The sequence below is a fragment of the Canis lupus genome, chromosome 29, assembly GCF_003254725.2.
Source record: "Canis lupus dingo isolate Sandy chromosome 29, ASM325472v2, whole genome shotgun sequence".
Classification (NCBI taxonomy): domain Eukaryota; kingdom Metazoa; phylum Chordata; class Mammalia; order Carnivora; family Canidae; genus Canis; species Canis lupus.
The window spans coordinates 31,676,781-31,689,348 of NC_064271.1; the positions used below are offsets into that span (position 1 = coordinate 31,676,781).

The 12,568-nt window shown below is 37.8% G+C and overlaps 1 protein-coding gene across 17 annotated transcripts in view; it reads left to right on the top strand.

The window, feature by feature from the left end:
* RALYL (RALY RNA binding protein like) overlaps window positions 1–12,568 on the top strand; it is a 712,238-nt gene that overhangs the window by 667,421 nt on the left and 32,249 nt on the right. For 15 of the 17 annotated variants that reach the window (XM_025433661.3, XM_025433659.3, XM_049103896.1 and 12 more), the window contains one exon: window positions 5,755–5,927. The exons of 1 other annotated variant lie outside the window; for it this stretch is intronic. In XM_025433661.3, the coding sequence (XP_025289446.1) occupies window positions 5,755–5,927 (173 nt within the window). Of the gene's footprint in view, window positions 1–5,754; window positions 5,928–11,933; window positions 12,138–12,568 lie in introns of all 17 variants that reach the window. One more of the 17 variants, XR_007407139.1, reaches the window with a different exon arrangement.

Here is a 12,568-nt window from a genome sequence, read left to right on the forward strand (position 1 = left end):
AATTCTTTTCTTTCATGGCTTATTGAAGCTTGAGGCACTTTCCCATGAACAGAAGTACCTGCCTAGCACTTGCACTTCTTTTCCTTTGATAGCCATTATTTAGTTGGAGCATGTGCCCCTAACTAAACAGACTTCTTCATTCTTTAATTTAAAATTGTCTGGTTACTGAAGAGAGTCAAAGCTCTGTCAAATTAGGCCTTTCTTCTAGTGATATATTAGGAAACAGCCCAAGCTATGGAGTCAGAAGACATTAAGCAGGAATTCTAACTCTTACACTTATTAACTGTGTGACCATGGGCACCTATTTCTCCATCTGTAAGATGATAAAGAAGGGCCTACCCTGCAGGATGTTTCAAGGTCTCTAGTTAATGAATTTTGCATGGTCAGCACTTTGTAAGCATTCACTAACTTGGAGTCATAATAAACCTTTTTTGTTGTTGTTGAAATCCATAGTTTATGTAATATTAGAGATATCTTTTAGTCATAAGCTGCTAGCTTTGTGGTTCCTAATACATTCTAAAACTCACTTTGCCCGCAAAAGAAACGCTGTGGTCACCCATCACTCTGACTTTAAAGAAGACAACTGACTCCAAAAGATGCCAGTGTTCGAAACCAGCCGTCTTCCAAGAAACCCTTGCAGACTTCACATTTTATTTTTCTCCTGAAGACTTATCCATGTAAAAACAATCTTCTAAGAAACTCTTAGATCCCACATTTTCCTTTGACTTAGTGGTATGGGGCTCTCATTTAAAATGTGGCAAGGATATTTCTTTTAACTTCTGTGACTTCATATTTTTGCTACCATGGTGCCAAATTTGACTCTATGGAAAGAATTTGACACTTAGACATTTATTTTCATTTTTTAGTTCCACAACAATTCGTGAATATATTCAGCAAATATTTCATTTGCCGTGTAAGGCTCTCAATTAGCCATTAGGTCTACAAAGATGAATAAAAATGTTTCTACCTCAAAGAAATTTAGAAGTAGAGACATAAGTGTGCATGCCCACACATACATACCATGTATGAACTCAACATTCACAATAAAAATGAAAAGTGATAAGTAGACAAAGAATTATGCAGGTAAAAGAGAATGTTACAAAGTCAGGAGTAAACTAAAAAATATTACTCATTTCTAGTAGAAGTAAAATTAGTTAACCATTCTTAAAAAATAGAACAAGTTGCTTTCTTTCTATTTTAACAAGATAATTACTGGCCTAGAACTGCTTGTTAAACTGTGAACCAACAGTTTAATAAACAAGATGTGCTTTCTTGTGTGAGTTTATTCCTGGAACCTCTCATTGTTTAGTGATTATAACATTTCTCACTGAGGCAATGACAAAAATCTATGATGACTACACATTACTGAAGCACAGGTTGATTGTATTTCTGTTAAATTGCTATGAATTGACTACCATTGTAATTAAAGAGTTTTTTTCTCAAACCAGATAATGTCTTCCATGCATTTAGCTTTCAAGTTAATGAATGGATGAATGAGGATAAGTCCTAAGGTTTTTTGCATCGAACTCTAATACACTGTTGCCTTTGAAATAGGCTGTCAGAGGAGTTACATGTATATTGTATAACATACACAAAAAAAGCAGAGAATAACTTAAAACACTATGTCTATCTAAACCGAAATGAAGCCAAAATTGTCTTTGTAATGTATGATTCTTAATGATCAGAAATGATGAATGATTTTGACATAAACTGTTTGTCTTCAATAAGAAGAAATCAAATTATTTGATTTGATTAATCAAATAATCAATACAGATTCAACTCAAGAACTATTTTTGAGCCTGTATGATAACATGTTTGTGTGGCCTTTACACTTTAGAAAACACATTCACCTCTTTTTCCTCATTTGAGTACACAGCAACTCTCGGAAAGATTTTATTTTCATGCTCATCTTTTAGAGAAGAAAGCTATAATTAATAGGACTAGTAATAAACAGAATTATGGATCACAAATCCTATATCCTTATATTATCTCTTTTGTGTATAAGGAACTCCGTAAGAGGTACAGAGGAAATCAGACTATTTCTTGATAATTGACCTGTATTGCATTTTTCACTTTACAGAAGATTAATCTCTATATTATCCTCTTTGTGACAATGACCTTTTGAGACAATAGCTCAAATATTAAGGAAACTTTAGCCCCCTGAAAAAAAGGTAAAACAACAGTAGACTGACTCTAACACAGCATTTGATCTGGGCCTTTGTTGCTCAGGAAAGAAGGGATTTCATTCAGGTAGGAAGATCAGGAGAATCAGCTAGGATTACAAACAACTCCAACAAATTGATATACAAAGCCAAATGAGGGCTACTCATCTTTTAAGTTCTGACCCTACCTGAGCTCTCTGAAAATCTTCCATGCTTCTTTGATCAAAGATTTTCCAGAGGGAGAAAAAAAGAATATTACTTTCAACATTAAAAAGTAAGGGTTCCCAGAGAAAAAATATTTCTGAAATCATTAGAGAAGAAATGTATATGTCAGATCAAATGAATTTCCAAAATGATATTAATCCTAAGCAAAAATACAGTTGTGTATTATAACAAAAAATTAACATAACGACCTAAAATTGAGAAAGTCTGGCTTCAGAAAAAGTTGTAGGACTCAAGACATTTTTCCTGTAAAAATTTTCCTGTACATTTATCCTGTATAGAATAATAATTGTCCAATCCCAAACATCCATTCTTCTCTCATGTCTAAATACTAGAACCAGGTCATGAGAACAATGGTATTTTTTTTTAAGATTTTATTTATTTGGGAGAGAGAAAGCATGAGCAGGGTGAGGGGCAGAAGGAGAAGCAGACTCCCCACTGGGCAGGGAGCCAGACATGGGGCTCAGTTCCAGGATCCCAGGATCATGACCTGAGCAGAAGGCAGATGCGTAACCAACTAAGCCACACAGGCACCCTGAGCAATAGTATTTTGAACAGGTAGCATGGTGACCTAGAATGGCAAAAAGGAGGGGCCAAGTGATAAATACAAAAATCACTCTTAGGAGAAAGACTAAAGGGTCAAAAAGCAGAGTTGCTAAATAACATTGTGCTGCCCACGGAGTCAGTGGTAGTAGAGACTAGAGGGTAGAGCATAGGGTGTGATTAACCTCAGAAGATTCAAAACTTCTTCAGTGCTCAGACTAGTCTGATCATCACAGCTTTTTCTCCGTCGGTCCTGGTTATAGGTGTGTAGGTATGGTTAAAGGTCAAGAACTGTATGGGATCCCTGGGTGGCTCAGTGGTTTAGCGCTTACCTTTGGCCCAGGGCATGATCCTGGAGTCCTGGGATGGAGTCCCACATCAGGCTCCCTACATGGAGCCTGCTTCTCCCTCTGCCTGTGTCTCTGCCTCTCTCTCTGTGTCTCTCATGAATAAGTAAATAAAATCTTTAAAAAAAAAAAAAAACTGTAGAGGGAGCTGATATGTAGAAGGAAGGTGAGATGAATAAAACCTAGCAATTTTCAGTAACAGTTAAGTTCAGCACACGTTTGGTCTGTATCTTTTGCCTGGTTAGCCTGCCTTTTATTTATTTTATTTATTTTTTTTCCGATTTGCCTCCCTTTTAATCCAGATACTTGGATCATCTTCTCCAGATTAGACTTTTTTGGTTAAGTTTGACAATAATCACTTTAGAGTCTTCACAGGACTTCCTATGCTAAAAGCAATGTAGACATCAGAGAAAAGGGAATTTATGCTACTTGCTTTCATGTGGACACTCACATTTACAAAGATAAATAATATAGCTTTAAAATTAGAATATACATCATCACTAACATTAGTTATGTTGTTCAGTGGAGAAAACAGAAACTAACAAGTTGATAGGAAAACATCTTGGAATGCATGGGCTGGATCTATATGTGAAAAGTAAATGTGAAGTAAAAGAGCCTAGATTTTGTCATTTTAAGATGCCTGTCATTAATTACTTTTAGCCTTTTTGGAACCACCAGCCCTTCTTCTCCTCTGAAATGGAGCTTCAGCCCCACAAGTTTTTCACTGTTATTCCCTAATCGGACCAGGCCTCTTGCTTCATGCTTACTGTTGTTGTTATCTTGACCTATTCACGCTGAAGAGCGTGCAGTCTCCTTTTTTGTACTATTGCACATTCACGTAGTCCTTTGGAGTGTGCAAAACATTTCCCAAGTATAAACTCTATTAATCCTCACAGCAAACCCCAGAGGTAGGTATTCTCATGAAAGCTTTTATATAGAGGAAGAAAGGTTGACCTAATGTGTTTAAATGTCTTGACCAAGTGGCCAAAACAGACTCAATCCAAGTGCTCATGATTCCACTGGTAAGTAGCTAAACTGGAACTAGAATCCTGTCCTCTGACAGCAGGGTCAGGGCACAACCCTATCCTTCTGCCTTATTTTCAATACATAAACTTTCTTATTTGGAGAATTAAAATACAAGAACACATATATTTATATGAGTAACATTTATTAAAATGTTAAACAATTTATAGAAGAGGATACATGCTTATTTATATATCATTTTTTACCAGTTTATTGATTTATACGTTAGTTGTATTTGAAAAGATTTATGCCAAGTCAAAATAAATGTATATCAATGCTTACTTTCTTTGTAACTCACATTATGAAAAAGACTAGGAAAGCCTCAATTTATTTGGCTCTATCAATGACCTTTAATGCCATAAAATATAAATAAATAACTTAAAATGTAGCATCTCTTAAAACTCAAATAATGGGATAATTGGTAAAATAACAATAACCAAAATGAGTGCAAACCACACAGCTTTTGAGATAGCCACGTTATACATAGGAGCAAGTTAGAGAAGGAGGTACATTAAATGATCTCGTTTATTCAATACCCACTGCTTCTTGATATTTTCACAGGAAATGAAAACCAACCACTAGGGGAAATAATTATTATGTTGTCAGCATAATTCCCATCTGGGCGAATTTCTGTAAATGGAATGCGCACACCCTGGTAATTAGAGGGATTCTATTAATGTAGGATGTAGCTTCATTTGTTGAGCACTTATTATTTGCAAATAGCTCTACTACACTCATTGATTTCCTATGCCAAACCCTGGAAGTTAAGAAGTAGTTATCCTAATTGTATGGATGAGAAAACTAAGGCATAAGGAGGGTTAAGGTTAACCATTTTGGCTTTGCATCACAAAGCTGGTAAATGTAACACCAGAATTTTATTCTCAACCATTGTAGTTAACCACGTCTGCCAACAGAATTTAGACTCTAATATGTCAGAGTATTGTTCACATAGACAAGTTGTCTGAAAGACAACACGTGTGCTTTTGTACTTTTTTTTCCCTCAGTGAATTTTTGTCTTTTTCACTTAGATTTCAACTTGTCAGTGAGCTTTCTTCATCTTTCCTCCTTGAGTGAACAAGCTCTATGTTTTATGTGATTTTTGCCCTTTGTTTTTGCTGTATTTTTTTCCTCAGAGAGAATGTCCCTATTAGAAAAGAATATATATAGCCCGGAAGATCCATCTACTTAATATGTAAATCTTTATTTCTTTATATACTAGTACCATCTGGACTTCCTAATTTTTGGTGATTCCATTTAAAAATAAATTCACTTACATGAAAATGCACATAGGTATAGGTACATAAGTTACATGACTGAATAAATTAATTCATCTAGAATATTATATTACCTTATCTTCCTCACACAGAGTTTAGCCTTTCATAGACTGTCTTTTCATAGTTTATCCAAATGGCTCATGAGCAACCCAAGGTAGTAGTCATTTGCTTTCTCCCCCCCAGAAGCTCAGAAGAAGCAATTGGAGGAGAGTATAGAGCTGATCCAAGATGAATGTGTGTCAGAGAATGCAGATCACTCTACAGAGGAGCCTGCTGAAGGAGGGCCAGATGCGGATGGAGAAGAAATGACTGATGGGATAGAGGAGGACTTCGATGAAGATGGGGGTCATGAGCTGGTAGGAACTAAACATTTGGTGTTCACATCCTTTGATAACAGCACCAGCATGTCAGCAGCTCATTCATTCTAAAATAAAGATTAAATATTTGGAGCTTAGTTCTTGATTATATGCATATATGTAAGGCAACATCAGTACAGTGCTTTGCACATAATAAGTGCTCAATACATTTCTGCTAACTTAAAATATGACAGAGTAAATGAATGGCCCATTGAAATATTACATATGAGATTAATTATATTTAAAGTGAAATGAAAGATTGTCTTTCCCAAATGCTCCATCTTGGAAGAAATCTTGCTTTTGAGCAGTTATACGTGAACTCTATGTGGTTATAATATCCTGGCAACAAATGACCATCTAGTGGAAGATACATGACTCCCTCTCTTATTAAATAGTGCATTCAGTGATGATAATTATCTTTACTAGCTGTATGGCCAACAGTTGTTTCTATAGTCAGCAGACTAAGATGACCCTTCATATATGGCCAGTTCACCATCCTTGGTGCGTTTGGTAGCCAGTTTTTATGAGCTGGGGATTTAACCAAGACTAGATTCTTTATATGCTTCACTTTCCTAATGTTGTGATAAACATAGTATTCATTTCTGATGTCCTTTCCTATATACATACACCAGAGACTTGGTAAATATATGCTGATGAAGATGCAATCTTTCATATTTTATCATCCATGAAATTAAATATACTATCTTAAAGGGTTTGACTAATAAAAATGATAAGAGGGAAAATGTGAGTGTGTGTGTGTGTGTGTGTGTGTGTGTGTTGCCAACTCTCAAATATCTGTGGACTGATCATATTAAACTTGACTTATTCCAGGTAGTATCAGATTCCAATTTGTCATAATACCTATTGTTGCTTAACTAATTTTGTGATGGTGTTTGTTGTTTTGGTATGGTGACCATCCTATTAATAGTTTCATTTAGGAAACCCTATATTGATTTTTAACATTCCAATTCTGTTTAAATTGTATGGGACCTTCATTTAAACTTTTCACATAGTCGTTAGAGTCTTTAATAACCACCCTTAATTCTCCAAAAGTCGGCATCAGTTAGAAGGACTTGTCCCTTTTAAGGATGGTTTTGATTTCAGGAATCTATGAAGCAGGGACTAGAGTGAAGTACTGACAGATCTTTCAGCTTTTCCTCAAGCTGGACTTTAGTTCAATAACTTAATTTCCTCAGCCCATTCTAATCAGATTTCTGTTTCTACCATTCTATTGTGAGTGCTTATGCCAAGGTCTCTGGAGCCATCTGCATTGCCATTTCCAATGGTTACCTCTTCGTTCTTATTGTCATTTACTTCCCAGCAGAATTTGGCTAAGAATTGATTAGGAGAATTTCTCAGAATTCTCCTTCCATAACCAATTGCTCATTCTCATTTTCCTATGTTAGAAACTTTCACTCCATAGTCTCATTTTAAATATTAGAGTAGCCCAGGGCTTTGTCATAGGCTACCTTCTTTTTCTACACACTTTCCCAGGTTGATGTCATTAAATAACAGCATTAAATGTCACCTATAGGCCAAAGATTCCTAAATTTAAATTTGTATTACTAATTTCTTCCTGGAATTCCATCTTGAGCATTTAGATGCCTATCTCTTCATAGATTTCCTCCAATAAACAGTTGAAACTCAACATGACCAAAACATTCTTGGTTTTTTTCCAGTCATCTTATCCCTTCCCAGTCCTACTCATTCCAGTGAACAACTTCATTATCCACACAGTTGTTAAAACCAGGAAGGCTAGGATGACCTTTGATTCTCTCCACCCTCCCCCGTTAACTCTACTTCCAAATCATAACCCAAAGCTACTTACATCTCCACTACAGCCAAACTGATTTTCTTGGTTCAGCTCATGCAATCCATTGTTCACACAAGAAAGATAAAAATCTTTATTAACTATACATCAGATAATGTTACTCCCTTGCTTAAAATCCTATAGCACTTTTTATGACACTTCAAGTCCCCAAGTGTATGAATGTAAATTGCGATGAGATTGGGTGAGAGATGCCAGTGGAGAGAGAGAACTTAATGAAGAGAAAGGGAGAAAATTCCTGATGCTGAAGGGAAAGGAATGTAGAGCACAGGTGTATGGGGCTGGCCTTCAACAGGAAGAGGAACACTCTTCCACGGCAACTAACTACCATACGTCTGAGGATTTGGTAGCATTGTTTGAGGGAGTTCAAGCACAAACTCTCTAAGTCAGAGGGGGATAGTCTCTAGAGGGTGAGGAGAGACAGGCAGGACCACAGATTAGAGGAGAATGGAGATTTAAAGAAGCCAGTATGTAAAATTTAGGGGATCACTAATTTAGAAAACATATGAAGATTGACAGCTACTGTTAATAGCCAATTGAGGTTAAAGACAAAGATTTCATACAGTAATATTTTTCAAACATTAGGGTATATCAGGATTTCCTAGAGAACTTGTTAAAATACAGATTGTTGTATTTCATTCCAAGAGTTTCTGATCAGTATGCTGAGTGAGTCTGGGACCTCGCATTTCTAACAAGCTCCCAGTCATGCTGATGTTGCCCTTCTAGGGACCACACTTTGAAAACCATTGTTGTAGACTCATCAATCAGCCCAGAGTGTGGGATTCCCTCCATTGGCTTATCTCAGCCATGATAGAAGCATGGAGAAAGCCAATATATTCAGTTGGACTTTTGTCAGATAAGTGCAAAGAAAAACAATACATAAAGAGCACTACGGACATTAATTAGTCAAGACTGGCTAACTAGATGAATCATGGAATTGAACCTGAGCAGGGAAGACAAAAACACAGGAGGAGGCTGGCCAGGAGAAAACAGAGGAAGAAAGGTAAAGTCTATGCCTTTAAAGGGAGTGGAAATGAAATGCACATGAGAGAAGTGAAAGCTGTGCTTAGAGATGGAGATATTTCAGACATGTGACAGTTAGTGATAAGATCCATAGGAGGCGGTGATGGAAGTGTGATCAGAGCAAAAGTAACTACATATGAAGGATTCAAAGAACTTTGAGGCTCAGCTGCAAGATTGGTCATCTCCATGGGCATGAAATCACCCCACATATCAGATAAAAGTAAAAAAGTAAGTAAAAGAAGGAAAAGAGTGAGACAGTTAGCCAAAAGTCAGCTGCCGTGAAAGAGACAGCACAGCCAGGTTAGTCCCAGATCTGTCACTATCCAATCCAAATGAATCGCCTTAAAACAAATAACTTCTCTGAGTCTCAGCTTTATCTGCAAAATAGTAAGGTTTAGATCAGAAATTTTATTCTATTTTTTTAAGATTTTATTTATTTATTCATGAGAGACACACACACACACACAGAGAGAGAGAGAGGCAGAGACACAGGAAGAGGGAGAAACAGGCTCCCTGCAGGGAGCCTGACGTGGGACTCGATCCTGGGTCTTCAGGATCATACCCTGGGCTGAAGTCGGCGCTAAACCGCTGAGCCACCCGGGTTGCCTAGATCAGAAATTTTAAAGTTCTGTTCTGTTCGATCTTTACTCTGAGTGAATCTGTGTTCCAGGAACACCACATCTGAAGGAACAAGGGTCTCATGTAGCCAAGAGAATAAGTCTAAGCCGTGGTGCTCGGTTTACACCCCAAATACACAGAAAGCAACTGACTAGCACTATTGCTGCCTGGAGGTACTTGGGTTTTCCCCCTCACCCCTTGCGTTAGAACTGGGGGCTTAGAATGCTGGAGAATTAAATCCTGTCTCTAATATCTCACTTTTGTTTCTATGACTTGGAAAATGAAAAATGAGGATGAGCAATCTAAATGGAGATTGAGGAGTCCCTTGTAGTGATTGGCCAAGAGAAAACCCGTCTCTGTCTGGTGTCCACTGTTTTCACCTTTCCAGACCAATGAATCAAATCATCCGTGGTTTCTGAAAAGGAAAGTAAAAGCATACATCTTCTCTTAGAAAGGCAGATCTGATTACAGATTCAGCAAGGATACGGTAGAATTGGGTTTTTAGCACACGCAGTAGGAGTCAGAAAGAAGAGCCAGTATCCACATGCTTAGGCAGGTGCTCAGAGAAAAATCTGGAATGAACAGGAAACACGAATTCTATCTGAAGCAAGGGAGATCCAGCAAAATGAGCTAACGGGACAGCGGTGGGTGGTGGTTCCCCTTCATGGAGCATGTGAGGAGCTGAAGGCGTGAGCTGTCCATTCGTGGTCTGGTTCTAAATATCCACTTCTAGAAAGCAATTTCCATGAAGCAATCCATTCAGCTGACATTTGGGTGCCTATTGTATGTGAACCAGATGCTACAAAAAATGCAAAGACAACTAAAACTATTGCTTTAGGTATGCAATGAAATGTTTAAGAAAATGATTCCTTTTTTTTTTTTTTTCGGGTAGCTGAGTGCCCTGCAGAGCACTGATTTCCTCGTGTAAAAAAAAAAAAAAAAAAAAAAATAGACTTGCACTTGTCAATTTATCAGAATCCAGCCAGAGCTAAACATCTGTGATTCCACAATCATCTATGCCTACGTATTTCATTACCGCATAGAAATTAAGACTTGAACTTCTTTAAAATTTAACTCTCTATTAATACACTATGCATTCACTAGCACACCACTACCATACTCCTGTTTCTGAATAAATCCATTAGCAAATATTTATTGATAGAACACTAATGAATGGCACTGAGGCTTTTGCTAGGGAAATAAAGAAGGAAAGTCCTGTTTTCCCTCAGGAAGGATATAAACTGAGGATAAAGGCTATAGATTTTTAAAAAGCAGCATGTTACGGTAAGAACCATACGAAGATACAGTTTACAAATAAGGAATCACACATGGCTAGGATGGTCTAGAAAGGCTCCTGGCAAAAGTCAGATTGGAGTTCTATCTCGAAGGATGCCAAGTTAAAGTGACAGCATGTGTTAAGGTTGAGAAGAGAATATTCAAAAAATCAGCCTTCATTGTTCCCAGATCATTTTATAAAATACGTATTTCAAATTCAAAGTTAGAAACTTCATATGATAGGCAGGTAGGGGGGTGGGGGGTGGGTAGATGGATGGATAGATGATAGATGTATTTTGTTTTTATAAAACTACTAGGGACTTCACAAACAAGACATTGACCTTTCAAGCTCTTTTACTTTTTTGATATGCAGCAAAGTTGTTACAGCCTTTTATATAAAATAACATGATCCAAAATAAAAGTAGCCTATGCCGTAATGGAAATATTCTAGAAAACTAAGTGCTTAGGACTCTGCTAATTCAAAAGGGCAAATGACCTCTACCAGGCGTATGAGAGAAGGCTTCTGGGTACACTCCAGGACACTACAAAGCTGTCAGATATGTTAAAGGGCCTTAGAGAGGCTCTTCATTGTTTTCCAAAGCAAAGTTCTTGGTTGATTTACATCCAAATACCTAAGGTGCTTGCTGAAAATGCTGATATAGATTATCTGGGAAAGAGCCCAGAGATCTGTACTTTTATCAGGCTGAGGTTTGAAACCGCAGAGCTAAACCATCAGTTCACAAAGGAAACTATAGACAAACCAAACACTTAAATGGATTATAAAGAATTTGAGCTCTTTTGAATCCTACTTGTAATTACTTTTGCTTTTGCTGACTACATACAATCAGATCAGGTAAATCTAGTAAGAATCCACAGTAGAATTACCTAGCAGGATTGGGTAACACTTAGGCAAGCAAGCTGAGTGCTACGTTGTAATACGTCATTCAGAATTTAAGAGAACATTCTAACTCAGCCAGTCGCCTGGGCTTATAAGGTATTGAATTTCTGTGCACGGTGGTGAAGGTCTGGACCCCAGATGGAACCCCATAGTTGAAGAGACCTCTAAGCAAGCACTCTGATACGCCACTGAAGATCTGAAGTGTGTAAAGCATTCTGATTGCTATTTGGGGTCTTTATGAACAAGACTGAAAATGTCTCCTTGTTTCTGACACTTTATGGGTTTTTCCCCCCCATGAAATCCTTTACCCAGATGCTCCCCTTTATCAACCATGCATCTGTCTCTTTTCATTTCCATCATTTAGGCTGAATGCTAGCTGGGGGACCAACAAGAACTTGGGAGACACACTCCCAAAGGTAGTGTCAACTGAATTCATTAGAAGAATACATCAAAGGAAGCAAGAAGATGGCTACTTCATCTGTTTGGTGTGGGCCTATTTGCATGCAGCTTTCAGACACCTGCATCTTGAACTCTGTCAATGTATAATTTGGACAGAGTGAGGGGCATGGTAAGCCATCATGGTTTATGTGTCCTTCAAGGGACCCGGCCTGGGTGGCCTGCTCCTGAAGCATGAATGGCTAGGGCTGCTACAGCTAATTGGCCAGTTCTTCTTCTCAACAGAAGTGGGAGATGGGAGGCAAGGGGTGTGACAGGTGGACATCTCTACTTCCCCGCTGTCCTCTTCATGGGCTCCGGTCTCTCGGTAATAACTGTTCCTCGTAGTGATTTTCATACTTACTCTGTTTGACATCTCTCTTGACTTCAGTTATTTTTATTTTAGCTACAGAACTATGCCTAGCTCATTAGGATAATTTTTTCCCCCAGGAGGTTTGACGGCTTAGTTGTTTTTTAAAACACAAACTCTGGGGTGCCTGGCTGACTCAGTCGGGAGAGCACTGACTCTTGATCTCAGGGTGATGAGTAGGAGCCCCATGTTAG